The 20765-nt window shown below is 37.3% G+C and overlaps 1 protein-coding gene across 5 annotated transcripts in view; it reads left to right on the top strand.

Moving 5' to 3' along the window:
• The window catches only part of TTC39B (tetratricopeptide repeat domain 39B), a 171019-nt gene that overhangs the window by 141418 nt on the left and 8836 nt on the right, over positions 1-20765 (top strand). For 4 of the 5 annotated variants that reach the window (XM_043514788.1, XM_038403043.2, XM_043514789.1 and 1 more), the window contains exons 5-16: positions 2204-2280; positions 4686-4753; positions 6674-6738; positions 6892-6997; positions 8509-8574; positions 10459-10567; positions 11985-12052; positions 12136-12195; positions 13124-13285; positions 14421-14512; positions 15185-15305; positions 16287-16398. In XM_043514788.1, coding sequence (XP_043370723.1) covers positions 2204-2280; positions 4686-4753; positions 6674-6738; positions 6892-6997; positions 8509-8574; positions 10459-10567; positions 11985-12052; positions 12136-12195; positions 13124-13285; positions 14421-14512; positions 15185-15305; positions 16287-16398 — 1106 coding nt within the window. Of the gene's footprint in view, positions 1-2203; positions 2281-4685; positions 4754-6673; positions 6739-6891; positions 6998-8508; positions 8575-10458; positions 10568-11984; positions 12053-12135; positions 12196-13123; positions 13286-14420; positions 14513-15184; positions 15306-16286; positions 16399-16611; positions 18341-20765 lie in introns of those variants that run through there. The other variant, XM_043514790.1, reaches the window with a different exon arrangement.

The raw sequence follows: 20765 nt of genomic DNA, 5'->3' as shown, positions 1-20765 counted from the left end.
CTGAACCTTAACCCAAAAATGAACTCACCTTTTGGTCTTGAAATTTCAAACATTTAATTTCCTTTACAGTAAACATACGTGCACAGTCCCCCTCCAGTTAACGTATTTTGTGCCTTTCTTTGCTTCCTGGTTTTGACTGGAAGTGAGAGGACTGAAGTAACCTGAGCAAAGCTGGCTTCTACAGAAACTCCTCACTGAATGTTGTAGTTTATGTTCCTGAAAAATGCAACTTTAAGCAAAACAATATTAATCGAATCCAATTTCCCCATAAGAATTAATGTAAATGGGGGGGGGGGTTTAGGTTCCAGTGAAATTTTTTTTGCAGACAAAAGACTATATTATATTGTATGTATACACACACACACACACACACACAAAAGTTTTAAACAAACAATTTAATACTGTACACAGCAATGATTATTGTGGATCTTAGTTGAGGTGGTGAAGTCAGAGGCTGGGATATTTCCCAGGGAATGCCTTACTGCTAAATAATGAACTAGCAATTGGCTGAGCCCTCAAGGGTTAACTTGTTAATGTAGCCTCACACTCTACAAGGCAGCAGGAATGGAGGGAGGGGAGACAGCATGGCAGACAGACAGAGACAAGCACACACACACACACAGATGCGAATTTCCCCTTTAAGTACGCTGACTCACTCTTAAGTACATGGCCTTGTTAAGTTAATCAGCAAGCTGAGACCACAGCTGTGCCAGGAAGCTCCCTCTGTCCTGAGTCCTGTCGTGTGTGTCCCCCCCCCCACCGCTTTGTGGAGATGGTAAGCGGGTGCAGGAGCAAGGGGGAGGGGGACACCCTGACATGAGCCGCCCCCCACCCAGCAAGCCGGGAGCTCAGGGAGCAGCTCCAAGGCAGAAGGCAAGAGCAGCACATGACAGCTGAACTGCCAGCAATTGATAGCCTGCTGGGCGGCTGCTGCACAGGGAACTTAGGGGAGCAGGGAGCTGGTAGGGGGGCTGCTGGTCCACCCTGGTTCCAAGCCCGCACCAGCTAGTGCAAACGGCCTGCTCTTCTTGCAAGCAGTGGACAAAGCAGGCAGCTGCCAAATGACGTTATAAGGGAGCATTGCACAACTTAAACGAGCAATTCCCTAATTGATCAGAAATGAAACAACGTTCACCAGGATGACTTTAAGTAAGGAGTTACTGTACTGGAATTTTTTCACGGGAGGTGGATCTTGCAAAATATCTAGACGAGGTTGATACATCTTCAGATTAAAAAACTTCTGAATTTATGATCTTCGCTGACCCTGTGGAGACATTGTGGCCCTATAGTTTGGGTATAGGACTAACAATCAAGAAATGTAGCCTCTGTTTCTGCCTCTGCCATGGACTTGATTTGTCAACTTGGTGTGTAACAGTGTTTAGTCCTCTCAGCAGTAAGAAAAAGAAAACTGAGAGAAACATAGGTTTACATTTACAACAGCTAGTTGCAAAACATCCAGTTTAGGGCTGCAGCTTCTTGTCTTTGCCAAATTTAAAGGGCAAACCCACAGAAAGGCATGATGAGAAATGTGTTCCCATAAGAAGGCAGTCTTCATTGGAGAAAAATAATTGGAAGCAAGAATTATCAAGGAAGGAGTCTGCTTTCTTTTGTGTGTGTCAGCACTTACGTCACATTGTGCAAGTAGGCCTTAATTTTCAAAAGTTCACAGTTCGGGGTTCCTAGCTTTAGATACCTAATACCTGTTTTTCAAATGTGTTCAGTGTCCACCCTTCCAGATGAATTCATTGGGGGCTACATGTGCTCAGCACGTCTGAAAATCAGGCCCCTGTTGGTATCTCAGATTGGGCACTCGGAAACTGAGGCATGCAAAATTAAAATCTCTATTACAACACCATGATTCATCCCCAGAGCATTTTCCATTTTTTGCATTGAAGAAGGGAGGTCCTGTGGAAAAAAATGTGTATGATTATGTCATAAAAGACTGTATCAAAATGCATATACACAATGGGGGCAAATTAAGGTTGCATGGACTCCTAGGCTTATGTGTATGTCAAGAATGGGAATATATACTAAAACTGTAGTCCCGGTAGTAAGTAACATTCCTTTTTTTAAAGAATGACTATAAATATCTCTCTCTAAAGTTTGGGGGTGTTAATAATCACAGTGTATTTAGATAAATGTGAATGCCTGTTGAAATTCACTTATCCTATATTGTTTTTTCTCCCATGGCTGGCTGACACAGATTCAGGAAAAGAAGCACAGTGGTAGAGTCTTTGTCCAGTCTGGTTTCTAAACAGTCAATGGATCAGCTGAGTGAAGGTAAGAGAAATAAGAGACATTTTCTGAAAAACATATATGAATAACCATTTTGTGAAAAACAACATACAAATAGATGCAGTTATGTGATTTAAGTCACCTTCTATTAAAAAAAAAAAAGTGGAATACGTAAAGTTTTCCCTCCTCGTATCCAAATATTGGGGACACCTCTAATAACAAAGTTACTCATTCAAGGTGGATATTTTGATATACACATGTTCCTCTAATGCAGCATTTCACAAAATGGGGGTGCATGGGGGGTGCTAGTGATTCTACTGGAGAGGCCTGGGAGATGCATTAATTAAGATGGATCTGCCTTTTACAATATATGGTAGGGAAGAAGGGGAAAGAGATTATTTTAATTTTCCTGAAGTGGGGTTCAATTTCCAAAAGTTTTGGAATAACATCTGATAATCTTCAAGGGTTATGAGTTTGAGTTTTTAATATGTGTGTGTATTAGCAGCAATTGTAATATTGTGTTCCTGTTGCTTTTCATCATTCCCAGAAGTATTGCCTTTGGAAGATGGCAAATCATGTGATGATCCTGGAAATGTTTAATTGCATGCACTGTAACAACTTTTTAATCACTCTTCCCCAGTGAGTGGGGGCTTTATCGTAGCTGCGCAAACTTAATTTAAGCATTGTCCTTGGCTAAAAGCTGTGGCCCTCTGCTACAAAAGCTATATATGTGATGTCACAGTGATCCTCAACACAGGAAGGTGTCAGGTTTTTTTGGCCACTTGTTATGGATATTTGTATCCTGTCCTTTGCTGGTTGCTACAGTTTTTTCATAGAAATAAATGTCATGCAATTCAACTTGTACAGCTCATTTTTCTGGTAGATGGTTTACAATCTCTTAGCCTTTTAAATAAACATTATCATAGAAATTGTGTTGAATCAAATACCCCTGAACTTTCAATAGGTTTGAGATTTACATCTGAAGTATGAATTTTGACTGTTAAAGGAAACAGATGGCCCTAGGTCTCCATAAACCAATAAAAAGTCCATGTTGAGTTTCATGCCTGGTGTATGTGTTTTGAATATCACCGAAAGCCAAATTGTCACTTAATCTAAATAACAGTGTGTGAACTCAGTGTGTAGCTTCAATACATTACTCACTGTAATTTTGGTTTACGTTCTTAAATACCTAATTGCTTGAAGTAGAGCCTGTTTTGAGTTTAGGTTCCAAAGATTCAGCATATAATGCAGTACTCACCATTTGCATTCATTTAAAATCCAAGCTGCCTTGTTTATTTCCCTGAACAAATTAAAAATTGTATCATAAAAGGAGAAATTTATATATGATCATAAATGTACAGGATTTACAAGGCATAGTATTTTAAAAGAACAGTTCTGATTTATGAAATATTCTGAGCTTCAGAATATTATAGGAAGTGTTTTTGTAATTTGACGATAACTATTGCAGTATAATAAAATATTGAATAGAGACAAATAGAGATTTATTTTTCATTTATATAATAAGTGGAGTACACATACTGCAGTGTAGTATCTCTGTTTGTTGCCTTTCTATGGCATCTACTACCATGGGATCTAAGTGCATGTGTAAGAATTTTGCTTCTTTCAATACTTTCATACTGTTTAAAATTTAATTTTATGATATGTTTGTCTTGTATTCAGATTTTAAGTAAGATAAGGGACTTCTAATTGAATCTTTATTCGTGCCCAGTTGCTTTCCATTTAATGAGCTAGTTGGTGTAATGATAATGAAGAAGTGGGCTCAAATTGTGATTGCTGGCAGACATTATACGTGAAAATGAACATGATGGTCTCCTAATTTTTAAGGATGCCATTTTTCTACAACTCACTACTGCAGTACAAGTTGGCAGTTGCCACACAGGGCAAGTCCACTGCTGAAATAATGGACCCTATCTCCCCAGAGTCTATCCCTCCATCTGTAGGGTCCCCTCAATCCTCCTTTCCCCTCCAGCCCCCCATAGTCCATCCTTGGGGCCCCTCAGCCTCCCTCTCCTTCAGCACCCTACCAGCCAACCCCAACCTGCAGTCTCTTGAAGGGAGTACAAGACTATTTGCTGAACAGTATTGAGTGCTGTGGGATGAGAACGGACATACTTACCTTGCAGAGGTACCATACCATATCAAAGCAATGAGTGATGTCTGAATCCTGTGCCCTGGACTGAAGCCTGATCGGAAGGGGTCTAGGTTGTTGGCTGAAGAGAGGTGACAAAGAAGACTAATTTTAGCTAGCTTTTCATCTAGTTTTCTTGACAGGTTTTTGAGTGGTTTGAAAATTAACAACAAAACCAATTATTTTGTTGTCAAAATTGTTTTAGTGAATGACAAATACTGCATTTGAATGTGAACAAAATACTGTGTCTGCAATAAATAATTTGAGGCTTCTTTTGTTCCTTTTCTTTCTTTTTTAATAGAGGAAATGCATGCAGAAATCTGTTATGCTGAATGTTTGCTACAGAAAGCAGCACTCACATTTGTACAGGTAATGTCTGTTCATTTCGGATCTCTCTGTGAATGTGCAGGTTAGCAGAAAGATGCTAATAATCATCCAACAAGAGCACTCCACTCACAAAAGATGTAATTTTTGGGGGGGAAAAAAGGCTATACAATGAATAAATGTTTCTTTAATACAAAATAAATGAAAATTCAACATGCTGTCCTACCCTACAATTTGTTTTCCATTTAGATACATAGATATATTTTAAATAATATATCTGCTCACCCCATATCCCTTTGTCCTGTGGTCTAAGACATGTTGTTATACCAGTTCATGACACTGATGGACCGTAGTTAAGTATACTGGTCACTGTACGCTGGTCACTACTCATGAGTATCAGGAAGGTGGAAGATTCCAGTGATTCACCTATCCAAGAGTGCATTGCTGCACATAGATGAAGCAGATGGGAACTTCCTTTCTGACTAGCAGTATTTCAGTTGATGCTGATCACATAGTAGCATTTCCTTTTTTGTTCTCTGGTTCATATACAGCTGAAACAGTGCTAGCTACCTTACAAGAATGCATTACAATCGTAAGCTATTTGTGTTCATGTTGGGTTTATTATGAGGTGTATATCCTGAAGCCAAGTGTCTTCACCAACTGCAATTTGCATCAGTAGTCTACTAATGCCCACCCTGAAGTGGTTTATTACTGTTAGAAAATGGCTCATAAATTGTACAAGTCTTTTGTAAAAAACACTTAGGTTCTGTCTTTCCATAATGAAAAACAATTCTTAGTAAAATGATCAGAAAATAATAGGGGAGAGGTTGTAAATACCTTCTCTTTACTATTTTGAATATATTTGGTTGTGGGTAGGGGCATCTCTTTTTTTTTTTTTTTTTTTTTTTTTTTTTTATTTTAAATTTAAACTTCATCGGGTTCTATTTGGACCCTTGCCCTTCTCCGAAAGCTCAGCAGCTATTTCAGAAGTAATTTTTCACCCAGAAGCCAACATTAATTAGCTTTGTTTAATATAAATTAGTTTGTACTAATATAGTTTTTGCACTAGAAAATGAGTTAAGTTGACTGAAAGGGCCACACATCTAAGGAAGGGAGTGATTTAAAATTCTCATATTTTCTCCTTCAGCCTATTTGCTCCATTTCCCCCAACTCCAATGGGATTACTGTTTGCAGGCTCAAGGTCTTAAAATAAATATTTAATTAAGGAGAAAAAAATAAAACTAAAACAAAACACCCAGCAACCCATCAGTGGATTTAACTGAAGAGAGAATCTTAAAAAAGCTAAATGAGTTTGGATGTTAAGCCTTTATAGAATGAAATTTTTCTGTGGGAAAATTCAAAATAAAGAGCAGGTATACATTTCTACAGAAAGTAACATATAATGTTTTGGGAAATATCTATTGTTTGCTGTCCTACAGCAACCCAAGGTAAGTTGGAGTTGCGACTGATCAGCTCGTGGAATTCATCTGGTTAGGGGATGCTGTGGGATGTCCTCTGTATTGTTCTCTACTCATGTATACATAATTTTAGAGCGCACACTTCAGAAACTCTTTCTAAAAAGTTCCTGTAGCACCATCTGGTGGAGAATTTCTTATTTCAGTCAATATGTTGCTGAAGTGCTTTCTTTTCTCTTAGCCCTATTTTTTGTTGATTTTTCACTTCTTTTTATCTTGTTTTTTATTTAAATCATGTCATTCAAAATACAGAGAAAGATGTCTCCTGGACAGTTCAGCATATACTATATAATCATTTGTAAGACTAAAGTTAATTACTGAAAAATGTTTTTTTGTTTTTTTAAATTTTATGTATTTATAAATATATATATATTGTTGTCAAAAGAAAGATTTAGTTAAAAGGAAACAATTTCTTAGAAATAAGTTATGCACAACTTCGTAATGGAAAACAAATAGCACATTTTTGCACACAAAAATTGTTTTTTCCCAGGATGAAAATATGATCAACTTTATCAAAGGTGGCCTCAAAATTAGGACAAGTTATCAAATATACAAGTAAGTTGTTACAATATGCGTGGTCACATTTAGCCCTGTGGTAAGCAGGTGCAATTTCATTAATGCCATATTCTTTTAAAAAAATTACATTGGTCTAATTTTTGTTGTCATCACCTCTAACTTGTATTTTCTTTTTCTTCTCTGAACTAAAAGAGAATGTCATCAGGTGCTACAGATGACTCGGGGCAATAAAAATAAAAATGAAACCTACCATCAGTTTGAAGGAGGAGTAAAACTTGGAATAGGAGCATTCAATTTGGTATGTTTTTAGTATTTGAAACTGTAAAAAGACCATTTGGTAAAATCTAATTTACTGGATTTTATATAGGCATAATGTTCTATATTAGGTTACTTACTTTGCAGAAATGAAAGTTTAGTCTAAAGTGCCATCACTTTATAAATGAGACAGTCTTGTACTGCAGAGTGGGTGGATTTTGCAGGCTCATGTGGTGACCTTGTAGAACCTTTATTCAAAGTGGCAGTAGTAGTTGGTGACTTCTTGTTGCATGCCCGGTATTTTTTACAACTTCCTAACCTATTTTAAAAAAAATATTGAACATAGAAACTCCTGTGTCTGCATTGTGTGCTGAAGCTACTGTTAAAGAAAAAATACTATTTCTGACAATATATAAAAGCAATATACTGCAGCCATCACTAGATAAGCTAATATGGACATCTGTAGTTTAATATTTTTATTGTTGTATCCTGTCCTTACATGCCCTCCTTTTGCAGCAGTTACGTATTAGGGAATTTCTATGGCCTGAGTTAAGCAGTGATCACAATGGTCCCTTCTGGCCTTACAATCTATAAATCTAGGTGTCTGCACTAGTAATTTATTTCAAATGTTTGATCACTGCATTACCACTCATGGTAAGAACAGCGAGAGTACTAGTGTAGACTAGTTGCTCTCATGTTAACCACTTTGTCATTTAATGCTATTTAAAGCAGGACTAGACAACATAGTCCTAAAATACAAGAAACCAGTGGCAGCCTGATTATACTAGCATTCCTTGTTGCTACCATCAGTGGAGGTTCCCTAATAGGAAATCTGAAGAGAAAAAAAAAAAAAGTCTCATCTAGACAAACAGACCAATTATAAACTGAACTGATCCTCTCCAGCACTGGTCTTCAACCAGACCTTCCTTTTGATAAGTTTATTAAAAAGTTGTTTACTAACCTTAAAAGTTTTCCATTGTATTCCATGTGGGGCAAAGATGGACAACTAGTTCCATCCTTACAAAATAGGCACAAAGAGAACTTTCCAAGGTGACAGTGTTAAATTATCTGATTGGAAATGCTAAAAATGTTTTTTAAAGGAGAATGAAAAAAAATAATATTTAGATGCTGGTGCTACTACAATAGAAAGAATAATATAGGCACTATAGTCAGTATTAAAATATTTCACCCTCACCCAAAATAACTCACAATTTATTGACACTGCTAATCAGCCTGAAATAAGAAGTCGTCATCTTGAGAAAGCACGGTGTGGTATGGTCTTGTGGCTTCCATGATGCAAGACCAAGTGGGAGCTGAAATGGTGTCACACATGTAAAGTGGTTGCACAATGCCTGATCATGCATGTATACTTCAAGATTTTTTAAAAAGTGTATTTATATTTGTATTTTGATATTTTTCACTTTTTTCATGCTAATTGAAATGGTTGTAGATTTATAGCAGTTTTGAGAATTTAGTTTCTTCTGAATATTGCACATAAGGTTTGTATATTTGATTTAAACTCTCATTTTTTTTTCTCTTATTTTGATATTGCAGATGCTGTCGCTTTTACCAGGAAGGATTCTCCGACTTCTGGAATTTATTGGGTTTTCTGGCAATAGGGTATTAAATTTGTTTTTAAAATGTTAGTGCTTTCTCTGGTGGAGTGTGGAGGGATTTAATTTTAAATGTGTAAAGTGAAAGGTACGGTACATTTAAGTCAGCTTTTTTACATTTGGTCTTTTAAATGCCCATCAAAAACATTAATGATAGGTAAAAATTGTTCCTTTAGGTACACACTGAGCAAATGATGGTGCATAAATTCCACCACTCCAGGACTAGCCCTGGGATACATTGCCTTTGAGGCACAGTTTCCTTCCTACTTCCCCATTGCCCTCAAGGAGAGGGTAGCAATTTTCTGCTGGCCTAAACCAGCAGCAAATTCCTACGTCTTCCCCACCAGGCATTAGAAGTGTAGCCCAGGCCCTGTCTATTTCCCCCCCCTTCTTGCTCTGGGAGGAAGGATTTGTGAGTGCACGGCTCTACCTTACTCATATGTGCCCAATCCCAAGAGTATGGGGCCTACTCAGAGGCATAAGGAAGGTTCTTACTCCTTTCCCCCCATGTGGGAGAGTACTCCAAGTCATCATCTAGCCCTTTATGTACATATCCTCTCCTCATGTACTTTCCTTTTAAAACTCCCTTCTGCCTTGCTACCTACAAGAAATGAGTTAAATAAACGATATAAAAAATATTAGGTAGCTAAATTTCAAGATGTTTATGGGACACAACTGAGTCACTGTAGGATCGTATTACTGTTACCTTTCCCACAGCTATTGCTTGTGATATGTAAAATGAGAATGTAAGCTATTCATGACCGGGTAATTGGTTTTTACAACAGATAAAAAGACAAAGTACACCCTAGGTTCCCATCAGAATAATAATAATAATTAATAATCCAGAAGGAATCAAAGCTGAACCTTTTGAGATATTATCATCACAACTTGTTAAGCTACAGAACAAATTTAGGCACTGTACCAAGCATCTAAACATTAGAACTCCTTTTAAACGAACACCTGTTCAAAAAGCAAAATTGTTAAAGTCAAATTTGTGCACACGGATGCTGGATTTCATATTCTAAGAGCTCTTTATTGTTTGGAGAAGCCCTGAGCTAGCCTGACTGCTCCTAAAGAGAGTCGAGCAGGCATGGAATGGGCAGGGAGCAGCTGCTCAGACTCTTTACAGTCAGAAGCCATGGAAACTGCGGATGGGGCAGAGACTTTATATAAATGAGCTCCTGCCTCCCTGACAGGGTCTCCATAGTTTATAATACTTCTCTTCAGCATTCACAGGACATTGGGAGTTGCTGCAAATGGGGCATAGAAGGGGGGAGGATCTATTGGGGTAGCAGTTCAGTGAGGGCCTCCCAAAATATTATCTGATGATGGAAGAGGGTTGAGTATTTCAGGGGTCTGTGGAGGAGCTGCTGCAAAAGGGTGGATAGGAGGAAGGTCTCTGCCTAAGTTTCAGTGAGAAAGGTGAACGTGAGTGGAAGGTTTCTATCTAGGGATAGAGGTGAAAAGGGGGAGCATTTCATTGTGTGTGGAATTCCTGTCTGAATGCATATGGAGTACAGGTGTGAAGGGGAATGTTGGGGGAGGTCCCCAGCCAGTGGATGGGGCTGAGAAAGGAAAAGGAAACCTAGGGCTTGATCCTGCAAGGTGCTGAGTGCTCTGTTTCCATTCTGCTAGTGGATTTAAGCACATTCTTAATTTTAAGAAGGGGACTAGTCCCATTGATTTATCCCATTGTTCCTCCCATTGGGAGAGTGGGTCATTCAGGATTAGGGCCAGGTAATAAATTAAGAGATCAGTATAACTAAAAGGAAAAATGAAATGATTGAAATTTCTGTTAAAATTTGACTGCTTAAAATTATATCATTTTTATTAAATGACCACCTTTAATCTATTTGATAGCTAAATCTCTACATATTTGTGATTTCTATAGAACTTGGGCCTCCATCAGCTGCGGGAAGGTGCCTCTGGTACCAGTTTGAGGGCCATACTATGTACTTTTACCCTGCTGGTATATCATACTTACGTCTCTTTAATCCTTGGTAAGAACTGGAATATAGTTCCTGGATTATGTGTCATTGTAAACATATTGTGAAATATGAAATACTTCATACTCTTTTGTAAAAAGAAAAGGAGTACTTGTGGCACCTTAGAGACTAACAAATTTATTTGAGCATAAGCTTTCGTGAGCTACAGCTCACTTCATCGATGAATGCATCCGATGAAGTGAGCTGTAGCTCACGAAAGCTTATGCTCAAATAAATTTGTTAGTCTCTAAGGTGCCACAAGTACTCCTTTTCTTTTTGCGAATACAGACGAACACGGCTGCTACTCTGATACTCTTTTGTAAAATTCTATTGACTCACTGTTTAGAAAAAAACTGGAATGTAGGGATTATTAAATTTATATTAGGACATTACATAGTTTAATGCTGAAAATATTGAAAAATAACTAGAGGAACAAATGGGTACTACTGTATTAAACATTTATTTATCTGCTTGCCTCTTTGTGTGTGTGTGTGTGTGTGTGTGTGTGTGTGTGTGTGTGTGTGTGTGTGTGACACATACACATACATATATATATATACACACACACACATATTTGTGTATATGTGTATATTTTTGTCTGTTTATAGGCCTCCCTAGATCTGAAGGGAAAAGACAGGAGGGATGCAGAGAAAGAAACACAAAGATGATTGCCTTTTATTTGTATTCGCTCCCCTTGCCCCCCATGAAGTATATCTTCAAGCTCATACCTGTCAAACACACACATTTCACAAAGATTGCTGGGGCATACAAGCCAGATGCTAAACCAAAAGGCAGAGCCTGATGAGACCATAGACCGGGAATTTGGGATGGTACTCTAGCTAGAAGGTCAGGCATGTCTGTGGTATGAAGCCCTTAGAACTTCAGGCTCCTATAAAATTGCTCAGCTCACTTAGATTTAAAGTCACAATTAGGTTTACCTGTGTTCCTGATGTATATTTGCATCTTTGAATTTATGAATATTCCTCCCATTTTTCTAGACTTGTCAGGAAATTTAGAAATTTGTCATTTCGCTCCAGTACCATCTGCTGTTGATTATTGAGATTAAACTTACGAAGTGAAGAGAATGAAGAAGTTTTTCCTAACTTTCTGACAAGATTAAACTAGGATTGTTATTTGTATTAAAAACAAAACAAAAAAAAACCCTAATGAAGAAATTCATTTTAAGAATGTTTGTTTGTTTATTCTGCTCCATTTGTACCGGGGACATTTATTACCCTAAAGGTGATTAATGGTTCGAGGATGTGATTTTGTGTTTTAGTGAAACTCAATATAATAAAATAATAATTTCCCCTTTTATATAGCCAAAGACTGTTCACTAATCTTGTAGTCAAACTGTAATGTAATTTGGAGATTAATCTGTAAAAATCTGTTTTGTTCTAGTGAGACTGAGGTTCTTTTTTGATGATTGTAGGTATAGGGGAAGCCAACCTTCAGGAAGCAGAGACTCTTCTTGAACCCTACCTCCAGAAGTTTCCAAATGTGCGTACTCTTGATATATTTTACAAAAATACTCCCATGATTAAGGTAGGGATTATTTATTTGTTTTTTCTTTTCTTCTCAAGGGTTCCATCATTTTGTTTTATGATGCCAGAATAGATATACTGAAAGGAAATTTTGAAAAGGTAATTAATTGTTATTCATTTATTATTAATTTTTTATTATCGTAGTTCTAGATTTGTGTACTATGTAAGACTTTGGGACAAATTCAGTGCTTGCCTTGCTCAGTTTAGTCATCCCATTGATTTTAATTGGACAGATCTCTCTGGTTTTCTCTCCATTTGGGTTTGGGAAACAATGGTATAATAGAGTTTATTCCAGCCCTTGAGGTGGAACAGTTTCAGTCTGGGTGACAGGTTTCAGAGTAGCAGCGGTGTTGGTCTGTATCCGTAAAAAGAAAAGGAGTACTTGTGGCACCTTAGAGGCTAACAAATCTATTAGCACATAAGCTTTAGTGAGCTACAGCTCACTTCATTGGATGCATACAGTGGAAAATATAGTGGAGAGATTTTATATACACAGAGAACATGAAACAATGGATGTTACCATACAGACTGTAACAAGAGCAATCAGGAAGGGGGACCAGATTACTGGCGGGGAGCGGGCGGGGGGGGGGGACCTTTTGTAGTGATAATCAAGGTGGGCCATTTCCAGCACTTTACAAGAACAGTAGGAGGGGAAATAAACAAGAGAAAATAGTTTTACTTTGTGTAATGACACATCCACTCCCAGTCTTTATTCAAGCCCAAGTTAATTGTATCCAATTTGCAAATTAATTCCAATTCAGCAGTCTCTCATTGGAGTCTGTTTTTGAAGTTTTTTTTGTTGAAGAATTGCCACTTTTAGGTCTGTATTCTTTTTACAGTCTGATGAATGAATTTGCCTTGCCTTTGTGACGTTCTCTAGTATCTAGCCCATTTATTTGCCCAAGATGTTGGGGAGAGGATTTGACTCATTAGTTAGCTAAGTAGCCATAGTTCTCATGTTGTACTGTAATTAGTAAAATTATCATTTCCCTCTGTCATTATTCTATTTTACTGAAATGAACTGTAGGCACAGTCAAAATTTCAAGAATGCATTGCTGCTCAGCAAGAGTGGAAACAGATTCATCACCTCTGTTATTGGGAACTCATGTGGTGCTACTCATTCCAGCAGAACTGGCTTCAAGCATATCGGTATGCAGACCTGCTCTGCAAAGAGAGCAGGTGGTCTAAGGTAAATGGGCAGGTGGACATTATGATGACATGGCAGTAGCCTCTCCGTTGTTAAGGGTGCATTTCAGTTTCCATAATGAGCCCAATTTAAATCCATAAACAAAAGAATATTGGCCTTAAAAATGTTAGGTTCAGTCTGTGGCAGAGGTAGAATTTTGCTCTCAAATTTGAAGTAAACTAGTAAACAACGAGTTTGTGAATTTCAACACCATATAAATTTAGATGTTCACCAGAGTCCAAAAAAGAGAGAGGGGGGAAAAACAAAGTTCACTGAATTAATTTAATCAAGATCTAATGTACAAGAACAAAAGTTAGTTGATTAAACTCCTATTTTAAAAGTTACTAAAAAGTTAATCAAATAGTACTATCCAAACAGCTAGTCAGTGTTAATGAGCTTAAAATAAGAAGCTCCAGAACAAAAAGAAAAAAAAGTCTTACCTTTTTCCTTGCAAATAGACACCTCAAAATGAAAACCAAAAATGAAGCCAACATGCAGAAAATATTTGAACATGCACCTTTTATTTTTGTCAGAACTGAATACTATCTTCTGCTTGCGGTGTCTGTCTTGCTTTTGCCAAGAAAAATGAAGAGAATACTATATCTGGTTGAAACTAAAGTGAAGCTTACAAGTTTCATTCTTTGAAAGTGAATAGGAGACTTATGAATTTCCACAAGTTTCATTGCAAATTCCACTCACTGCTCTTTCCAGTGAAGTTCCTTAGACAGACAACTGCTAGGATATGGGTTCATGAGGGTATGTTGAGAGATGGGCCTAACAAAATCCTTGAATCAAAACGCCCCCAAACTATAGAATAGGCTGGTCTGTCATCTGTGGAGTGAGGCTGTTTTCTTTAACTTATGAGTTTACATAATAAATTAATCTACATATTTGGAAGAAAAAACTCTCAAAATATTTTATTTTAATTCGTCAATATTAATCGTTGATGAATTTGTTGAAAATGGAATTTGGTATAAATCAAAAGAAAAAGGAAACCTGCGGGGCGGGGGTGTTACAAATGTTCTCTTGCCTCACTGCTGAAGGAAGGATGCCATGCTTGATAAACCATTGCTCTGATCTAATATTGCAAATCATTTCCTAATATAATGTTGGGGTGCGATTTGTTTGTTTTGGGTAGGCAATATATGTATTCCAGAAAGCTGCAATTTTGTGTATGCTTCCAGATGAGGATGTGAAAACAACTGGAGAAGATATTGTATCTTTGTTCAGGTAAATTTTTATATTCTTACTAAAACAGGTAGAGCAGCTGGGCATACATAGCAACACTAAGTGCCATACTGCGGTCCCACATGGATGCTCATTGTTAAGGTGTTGAAGGCCTAGAGAACCAATGACAAAAGGCTGACGCTCTAGGCTAATACAGAATGAAGGTCTTAATCAGGATTCATTTATTTGGGAAATCAGATAAACTGGAACACCTTTTGAGGAACTGATTTTTCTCAATCATAGTGAATACGAATGACAGCTGTTTAATTGGGATGATATTAGCAAACATTTAGCCAGCATCTGTTGGTAAAGTGGTTTTAAACTTGGTGTAAAGGTTTAAGCTTATAAATTTTAATACAAAAGTTAGCAAATCTAGTGAAAAGAAGTAAAGATCAACTAAAGATTAAATGAAGTGATTATCAGTCATGTTCTTGCATTTTCATTTACATATATTTTATTTTGTTTAATTTATATGTTTTACAGCTTTTTTTTTGGATGTTGCTTTCTAGGTGAGATGCTTTTACCATACTAATCCTGATCATTGGCTGGGAACCACTTGTCAAAGGCACGGGAATAGAAACTACTTAATGTGTTGAATTGGAGTGTTTCTATTTTATAAATAGAGAAACATGTTATAATTATTACTTTGTTTATTATCTATTTTTCCCCATACAGACAAGTGGATGGTTTAAGACAAAGAATTGCAGGAAAATCTATCCCAACAGAAAAGTTAGCAGTGAGGAAAGCTCGACGCTATACTGGTGCTCAGCCGGTGAAGCTCATGCTACCTGCCCTGGTATTGAAAGATGCCTTCTTTCAGTTCGGTTTAAATAACAGAATAAGTGCTTATATCAAATAGGAAAAAGTACAAACTTTCAGGGAAAATGTGTTGTTTTTCAGCGTTAAAAAAATTCTGGTTACCTTTTCTCTTGAGAACCTTTAGCACCATCATCATACTGAGAAAGGATTTCACATTTGGCTCTGGGGGTGGCCATTGCCATCCATGTGAAAATCCACCAAAACTGGCCAAATTATAAACCTTTGAAAAATCTCAGTTCAAATATGCTCAGTAGTGACTTCTTAGAATTCAGCAGCTAAAATCTCTAAAGATTCCACCCTCACTGGGCACACTCTAGCCCCTCACAGCTTCCATGTCTGACTGGATTGAATATGTTCCATTCCCACATAACTGCTCCAGGCTGGTCACTGGAACTGAGAGCACAGACACTCGCTCTGAGCACCCTCTGCTAGCACCCACTCATTGTGGATGAGGAAGCTGACTGATTCAAATACAGAGGGAACAAGGGCCAAATTGAGGGGAAATCTGCATGGTGAATGTAAGGGTTCTGACACTGCTGATGAATCATCTTGGTGTTCAAATGATCCCAAATAATGGAATTTCTGGGGTTTTAGTTTGCTTTTAAAAAAAAAAATCTAGGGAACTACACATACAAACTATGTTAAAATAACATTGTTGAGGTTGCAACGCAAGCACTCATAACTTAGGAACTGCCAGAATTAGTGTTGCCTGTGCTACCTTGATTTGCTTCTCTTGTGTGTATGCATTATGATAAAGTCTTTAATTACATGATCACATACTATTTTTTCCATATTTACGATGTGTCCAGGCAACCTTAATTCTGGCACTTATTAACTTTACAATTATATATAGTGTGTGCATGTGTGCTGAAAAAGACATCATTAGCAGCCATCCAAATTATACTGTTGGTTAAATGTAGATATTGATCTAGGGGATTGTTCTTGTTTCTTTTGTCAGGAAATGATGTATGTCTGGAATGGATTTGCAATTGTAGGCAAAAGAGCTGACCTCACAGAAAGTTTACTGATAACAATTGAGAAAGAAGAAACTGCTTTACAGAATCAAACTAGTAAGTAGTCATTTAGGGTAAGAATGTAAAAAGCTATTCAGAAAGCTTGTCAGTTAAGTTTTTTTTATACCATGTTCATGTTTCTTGCAAGGAAAGAACTGGCTCTGGATATAAACTCCCTGGCTGATCTCATGGAATGTAATATTTTCTGTAATTATGGTTCGCAGTAGTATCTTGACTTACTGGTACTTCTAAAATGTCTTTCAAAATCAGGTTGGCTCCAAAAGGAGAGCGTGGAAAACTAAGGAACTTGGGTATATTTTGGCAAGATGATGTTGGGTCTCAGAGAGAGAATTCTATTTCTGAGGAGTGATCTCTAGACAAGGAACCAAATTGATCTTCCTGGAAAAGTCTGAAAATATTTAACTCATATTCAAGAAATTCTTCCATAGTGTAATTGTATCGTGGAGGACACTGACTGATGATGAGTAGAACTTGACTGATAGTAAATGACATGGCAATATCAATGGATTCACCTGCCACACCCACAAGAAAGTTAAAAATAGTAGCATTGCAATGAGTACTAAAAGACAATAAAATTTAGCTATTGACTGTAGAGAGAGTTTGTGGCTCTTGGAAGTGTGAATATTTAAAATAAATACTTTCAGACTCAAACAGCTGGTTCATAAATTAATAATAATTATACAAGATGAAAAGAAAGGCATATAAAAATAACACATGCACTTCAAAAGTTAATGGCTGTATTCACTTTCCCTGACTCAGGTTTTCTCTGATGGACACTTTTGCCTGTTAGGCAAGCAACACAGCTTCACGCGTTGCTGTTTTGCCTCAGCAGTACACCTCTCTACTGAGTTCTAGTATTAAAATTAATTGTATGGAGAATATAATTACCCCACATCAGTTTTCTCATGAACCTTAGCTACTCAAACAAATAAAAAGTTTATTTCTTCATTAATGTTCATTTTAAAAAATCCTTGTTTAATACCAAGATTTTAACCACACTTTTTCCAGTCATTTATAATAGAAATCCCCACATCCACTCCCAGATAAAAATGTCTTTGATTAAGTAATACATCATTAGTTAATGTGTGCACAGTGTTTTGAAAATATAAAGCACTATAGATGTGCTAAGTAATAATATTATTAGACATAGGGTCACAAAGTTTGTACCTGAACCGTAAAACCCTCAGAGTTCAGAGGTGTTCAGGATCCTCAGTTATCGTATAAGCCCATTCTAATTGCTGCTAGTAATAAAATCCCCTACATTTAAAAAAAAATGCCAAAATACCTCGACCTTAAGGTATAAAATTTTAGCTAGGCCAAGGCTTTAGCCAGTAAAGCAGCCAAAAGCACTGAAGCCCCAACCTGGAGAAGCTAACCTGTAGAACTGAAACAGCCCTTTGAACTCTGGGCTACAGGTAAGAACCAGGGAGAGATGGCAAAACAGTCTGAAAGCAGGAAATGGAAGGAATGGAATATCCTGGGTAGTAAAGAAAACCAGAGAGGTAATTGGACAGCATGTGAACCCAAATTCTAATTCTAATTATAATATAAATAATGGTATCAATACTCTTCCTATGAGATTTTAATGCCTAATGAACAGAGAAAAAACACTCAAACAAAAATCCATCTACAACAGGTCAGAAAGCAATATTAAAGGCAAGTCCACTATCCCATCTCTAAATACTTCTCTTTCAGACAAAGCAAACCCAAACGTGCCTCTCTCTCACTGAGTTTAACCAAAGTAAAGCATTGACTTTCTGCCTGAAAGTTGATTTTTTTTTCCTAGTTTCCATCCCTAAATATCATATTGTGTTTTCAACAAAATAACTAATGCAGTGGAGGAAGTTCCCATCACCATGGTTGCAAATCTGAAGGTTGAAGGAAATTTGGGGGACGGTGATCATGAAATTATAGATTAAATGATTCTAAGGAAAGGAAGAAGTGAGAGCAACAGAATAAGGGCAATAGACTTCAAAAAGCAGACTTTAACAAACTCAGAGAAGTGTTACATAAGTCCCATGAGAAGAAAATCTAAGGAATAAAGGAGTTCAGCTGGCAGTTTCTAGAGGAGACAATATTAAATGTACAAGTGCAGACTCTCCTAATGTGAAGGAAAAATAGGAAGAATATGGCTCCATCAGGAGCTCTTTAACGATGTGAAAATCAAAAAGGAATCCCACAAAAAGTGGAAACGAACAAATTGCTAAAGAAGAGTACAAATGAATAGCACAAATATGTAAGGACAAAATCAGAAAGACAAATGAATCATACCTAGGAAGGGACATAAAATGCAATAAGAAGAGGCTATTTAAATACATTAAGAGCAAGAGAAAGACACGGGAAAATGTAAGTCTTCTATTGGGGAAGGAGAGATAATAACTAATGAACTATAAGGCTGAGGTGCTTAATGCCTATTTTGCCTGAGTCTTTTCTAGAAGGGTTAATGATTACCAGATATTCAACACAATTAATATTAACAGCAAGGGGAAGGAATGCAAGCCAAAATAAGGAAAGAAGAGGTTAAAGAATATTTAGGTAAGTTAGATGTATTCAAATAGGTAGGGCCTGATGAAATTCATCTTAGGGTACTTAAGGAACTAGCTGAAGCAATCTCAGCATCATAAGCAATTATCTTTGAGAACTCATGGAGAATAGATGAGGTCCTAGAGGACTAGAGAAGGGCAAACTTGGTACCTATCTTTAAAAGTGGAACAAGAGGACCTGGAAAATTATAGAACAGTCAGTCTAACTTTGATACCTGGAAAGATAGTGGAACAAATTATTAAACTTTAAATGTGTAAGCACCTAGAGGATAATAGGGTTATAAAGAATAGCTAGCATGCATTCTTCAAGAACAAATCATGCCCAACCCAACCTAATTTCTTCTTTGATAGGGTTAAAGATATGGGGGAAGCAGTAGACATGATATATCTTCATTTTAGTAGGCCTTTTCATGCAGTCCCACATGACATTCTCATAAGCAAATTAGGAAATGTGGTCTAGATGAAATTACTGTAAGGTGGGTGCAAAACTTGTTGAAAGGCTCTACTGAAAGAATAGTTATCAATGGTTTGCTGTCAGACTGGGAGGATGTATGTAGTGGGGTCCCACAAGGGTCAGTCCTGTGTCCGGTTGTATTCTATATTTTTATCAATGACTTGGATAATGGAGTGGAGAGTATGCTTATAAAAATTTGCAGATGATACCAAGGTGGGACCGGGTGCAAGCACTTTGGAGGACAGTATTAGAATTCAAAATGACCTTGACAAATTGGGGAGCTGGTCTGAAATCAACAAGATGAAAGTCAATAAAGACAAGTACAAAGTATTACACTTAGAAGGAAAAATGAAATGCACAACTACAAAATATGGAATAACTGTCTAAGTGGTAGTAATGCTGAAAAGGATCTTGGCAGTTTAGTGGATCACAATCTGAGTCAACAATGTGATGCAATTGCAAAAGTCTAATGTCATTTACTGGAGTGTAGTATGTAAGACTCAGGAGGTAATTGTTCTGCTCTACTTTTGAGGCACTGTTGAGGCCTCAGTTGGAGTACTGTATCCTATTCTGGGCACCATACTTTAGGAAAGATGTGTATAAATTGGAGAGAGGCCAGAGGAAAGCAATAAAAATAATAAAAGGTTTAGCAAACCTGATCTGTGGGGAAAGGTTAAAAAAACTGGGCATGTTTAGTCTTGAGAAAAGAAGATTAAGGGGGGGACCTAATAATCTTCTAATAAGTTAGGGGCTGATTTAAAGAGGACTGTGATCTATTGTTTTCAATGTCCACTGACAGTAGGACAAGAAGTAATGGACTTAAACTGCAGCAAGGAAAATTTAGGTTATTTATTAGGAAAATCTTTCTAACTATAAGCATAGTTAAGCACTGAAATAGGCTTCCAGGGGAGGTTCCAGCTTTAAGAAAAGGTTGGACAGACATCTGTCAGGGATGGTCTACAATAGAGAGACAAGGTGCAGGACGAAATATTTTTTATTGGACCAACTTCTGCTGGTGAGAGAGACAAGTTTTCAGGCTTACAAAGCTCTTCTTCTGGTCTGGGAAATGTACTCAGAGAATCACAGCTAAATACAAGGTGAACCAGATCATAGCACACATTGCAAGGGATCATTCAAGGTGAAGTGGCTGTTAACACCCCTCCAGTCACAGTGGGGAAAGGCAGCTGGGGTTGTTGTTAGTGAGTTATAGATTGTTGTAATAACCCATAAATCCAGTGTCTTTCTGCAGTCCATGATTTTTAGTGTCTAATAAAGTTATGAATTTAAGCTCACAGGCTTGTCTTTTGAAAGTGTTGTACAGGTTTCCTTTGAGGATGAGGACTGATATAGAGTTATTGCTTTGTGAAAAGTGTTCACCCACAGGTGATGAACCTGGGAGCTTAAAT

Source organism: Dermochelys coriacea, chromosome 5, assembly GCF_009764565.3.
Source record: "Dermochelys coriacea isolate rDerCor1 chromosome 5, rDerCor1.pri.v4, whole genome shotgun sequence".
Lineage (NCBI taxonomy): Eukaryota > Metazoa > Chordata > Testudines > Dermochelyidae > Dermochelys > Dermochelys coriacea.
The sequence above is the reverse complement of the archived record's forward strand: the minus strand, read 5'-3'. Positions and strand labels throughout refer to the sequence as shown.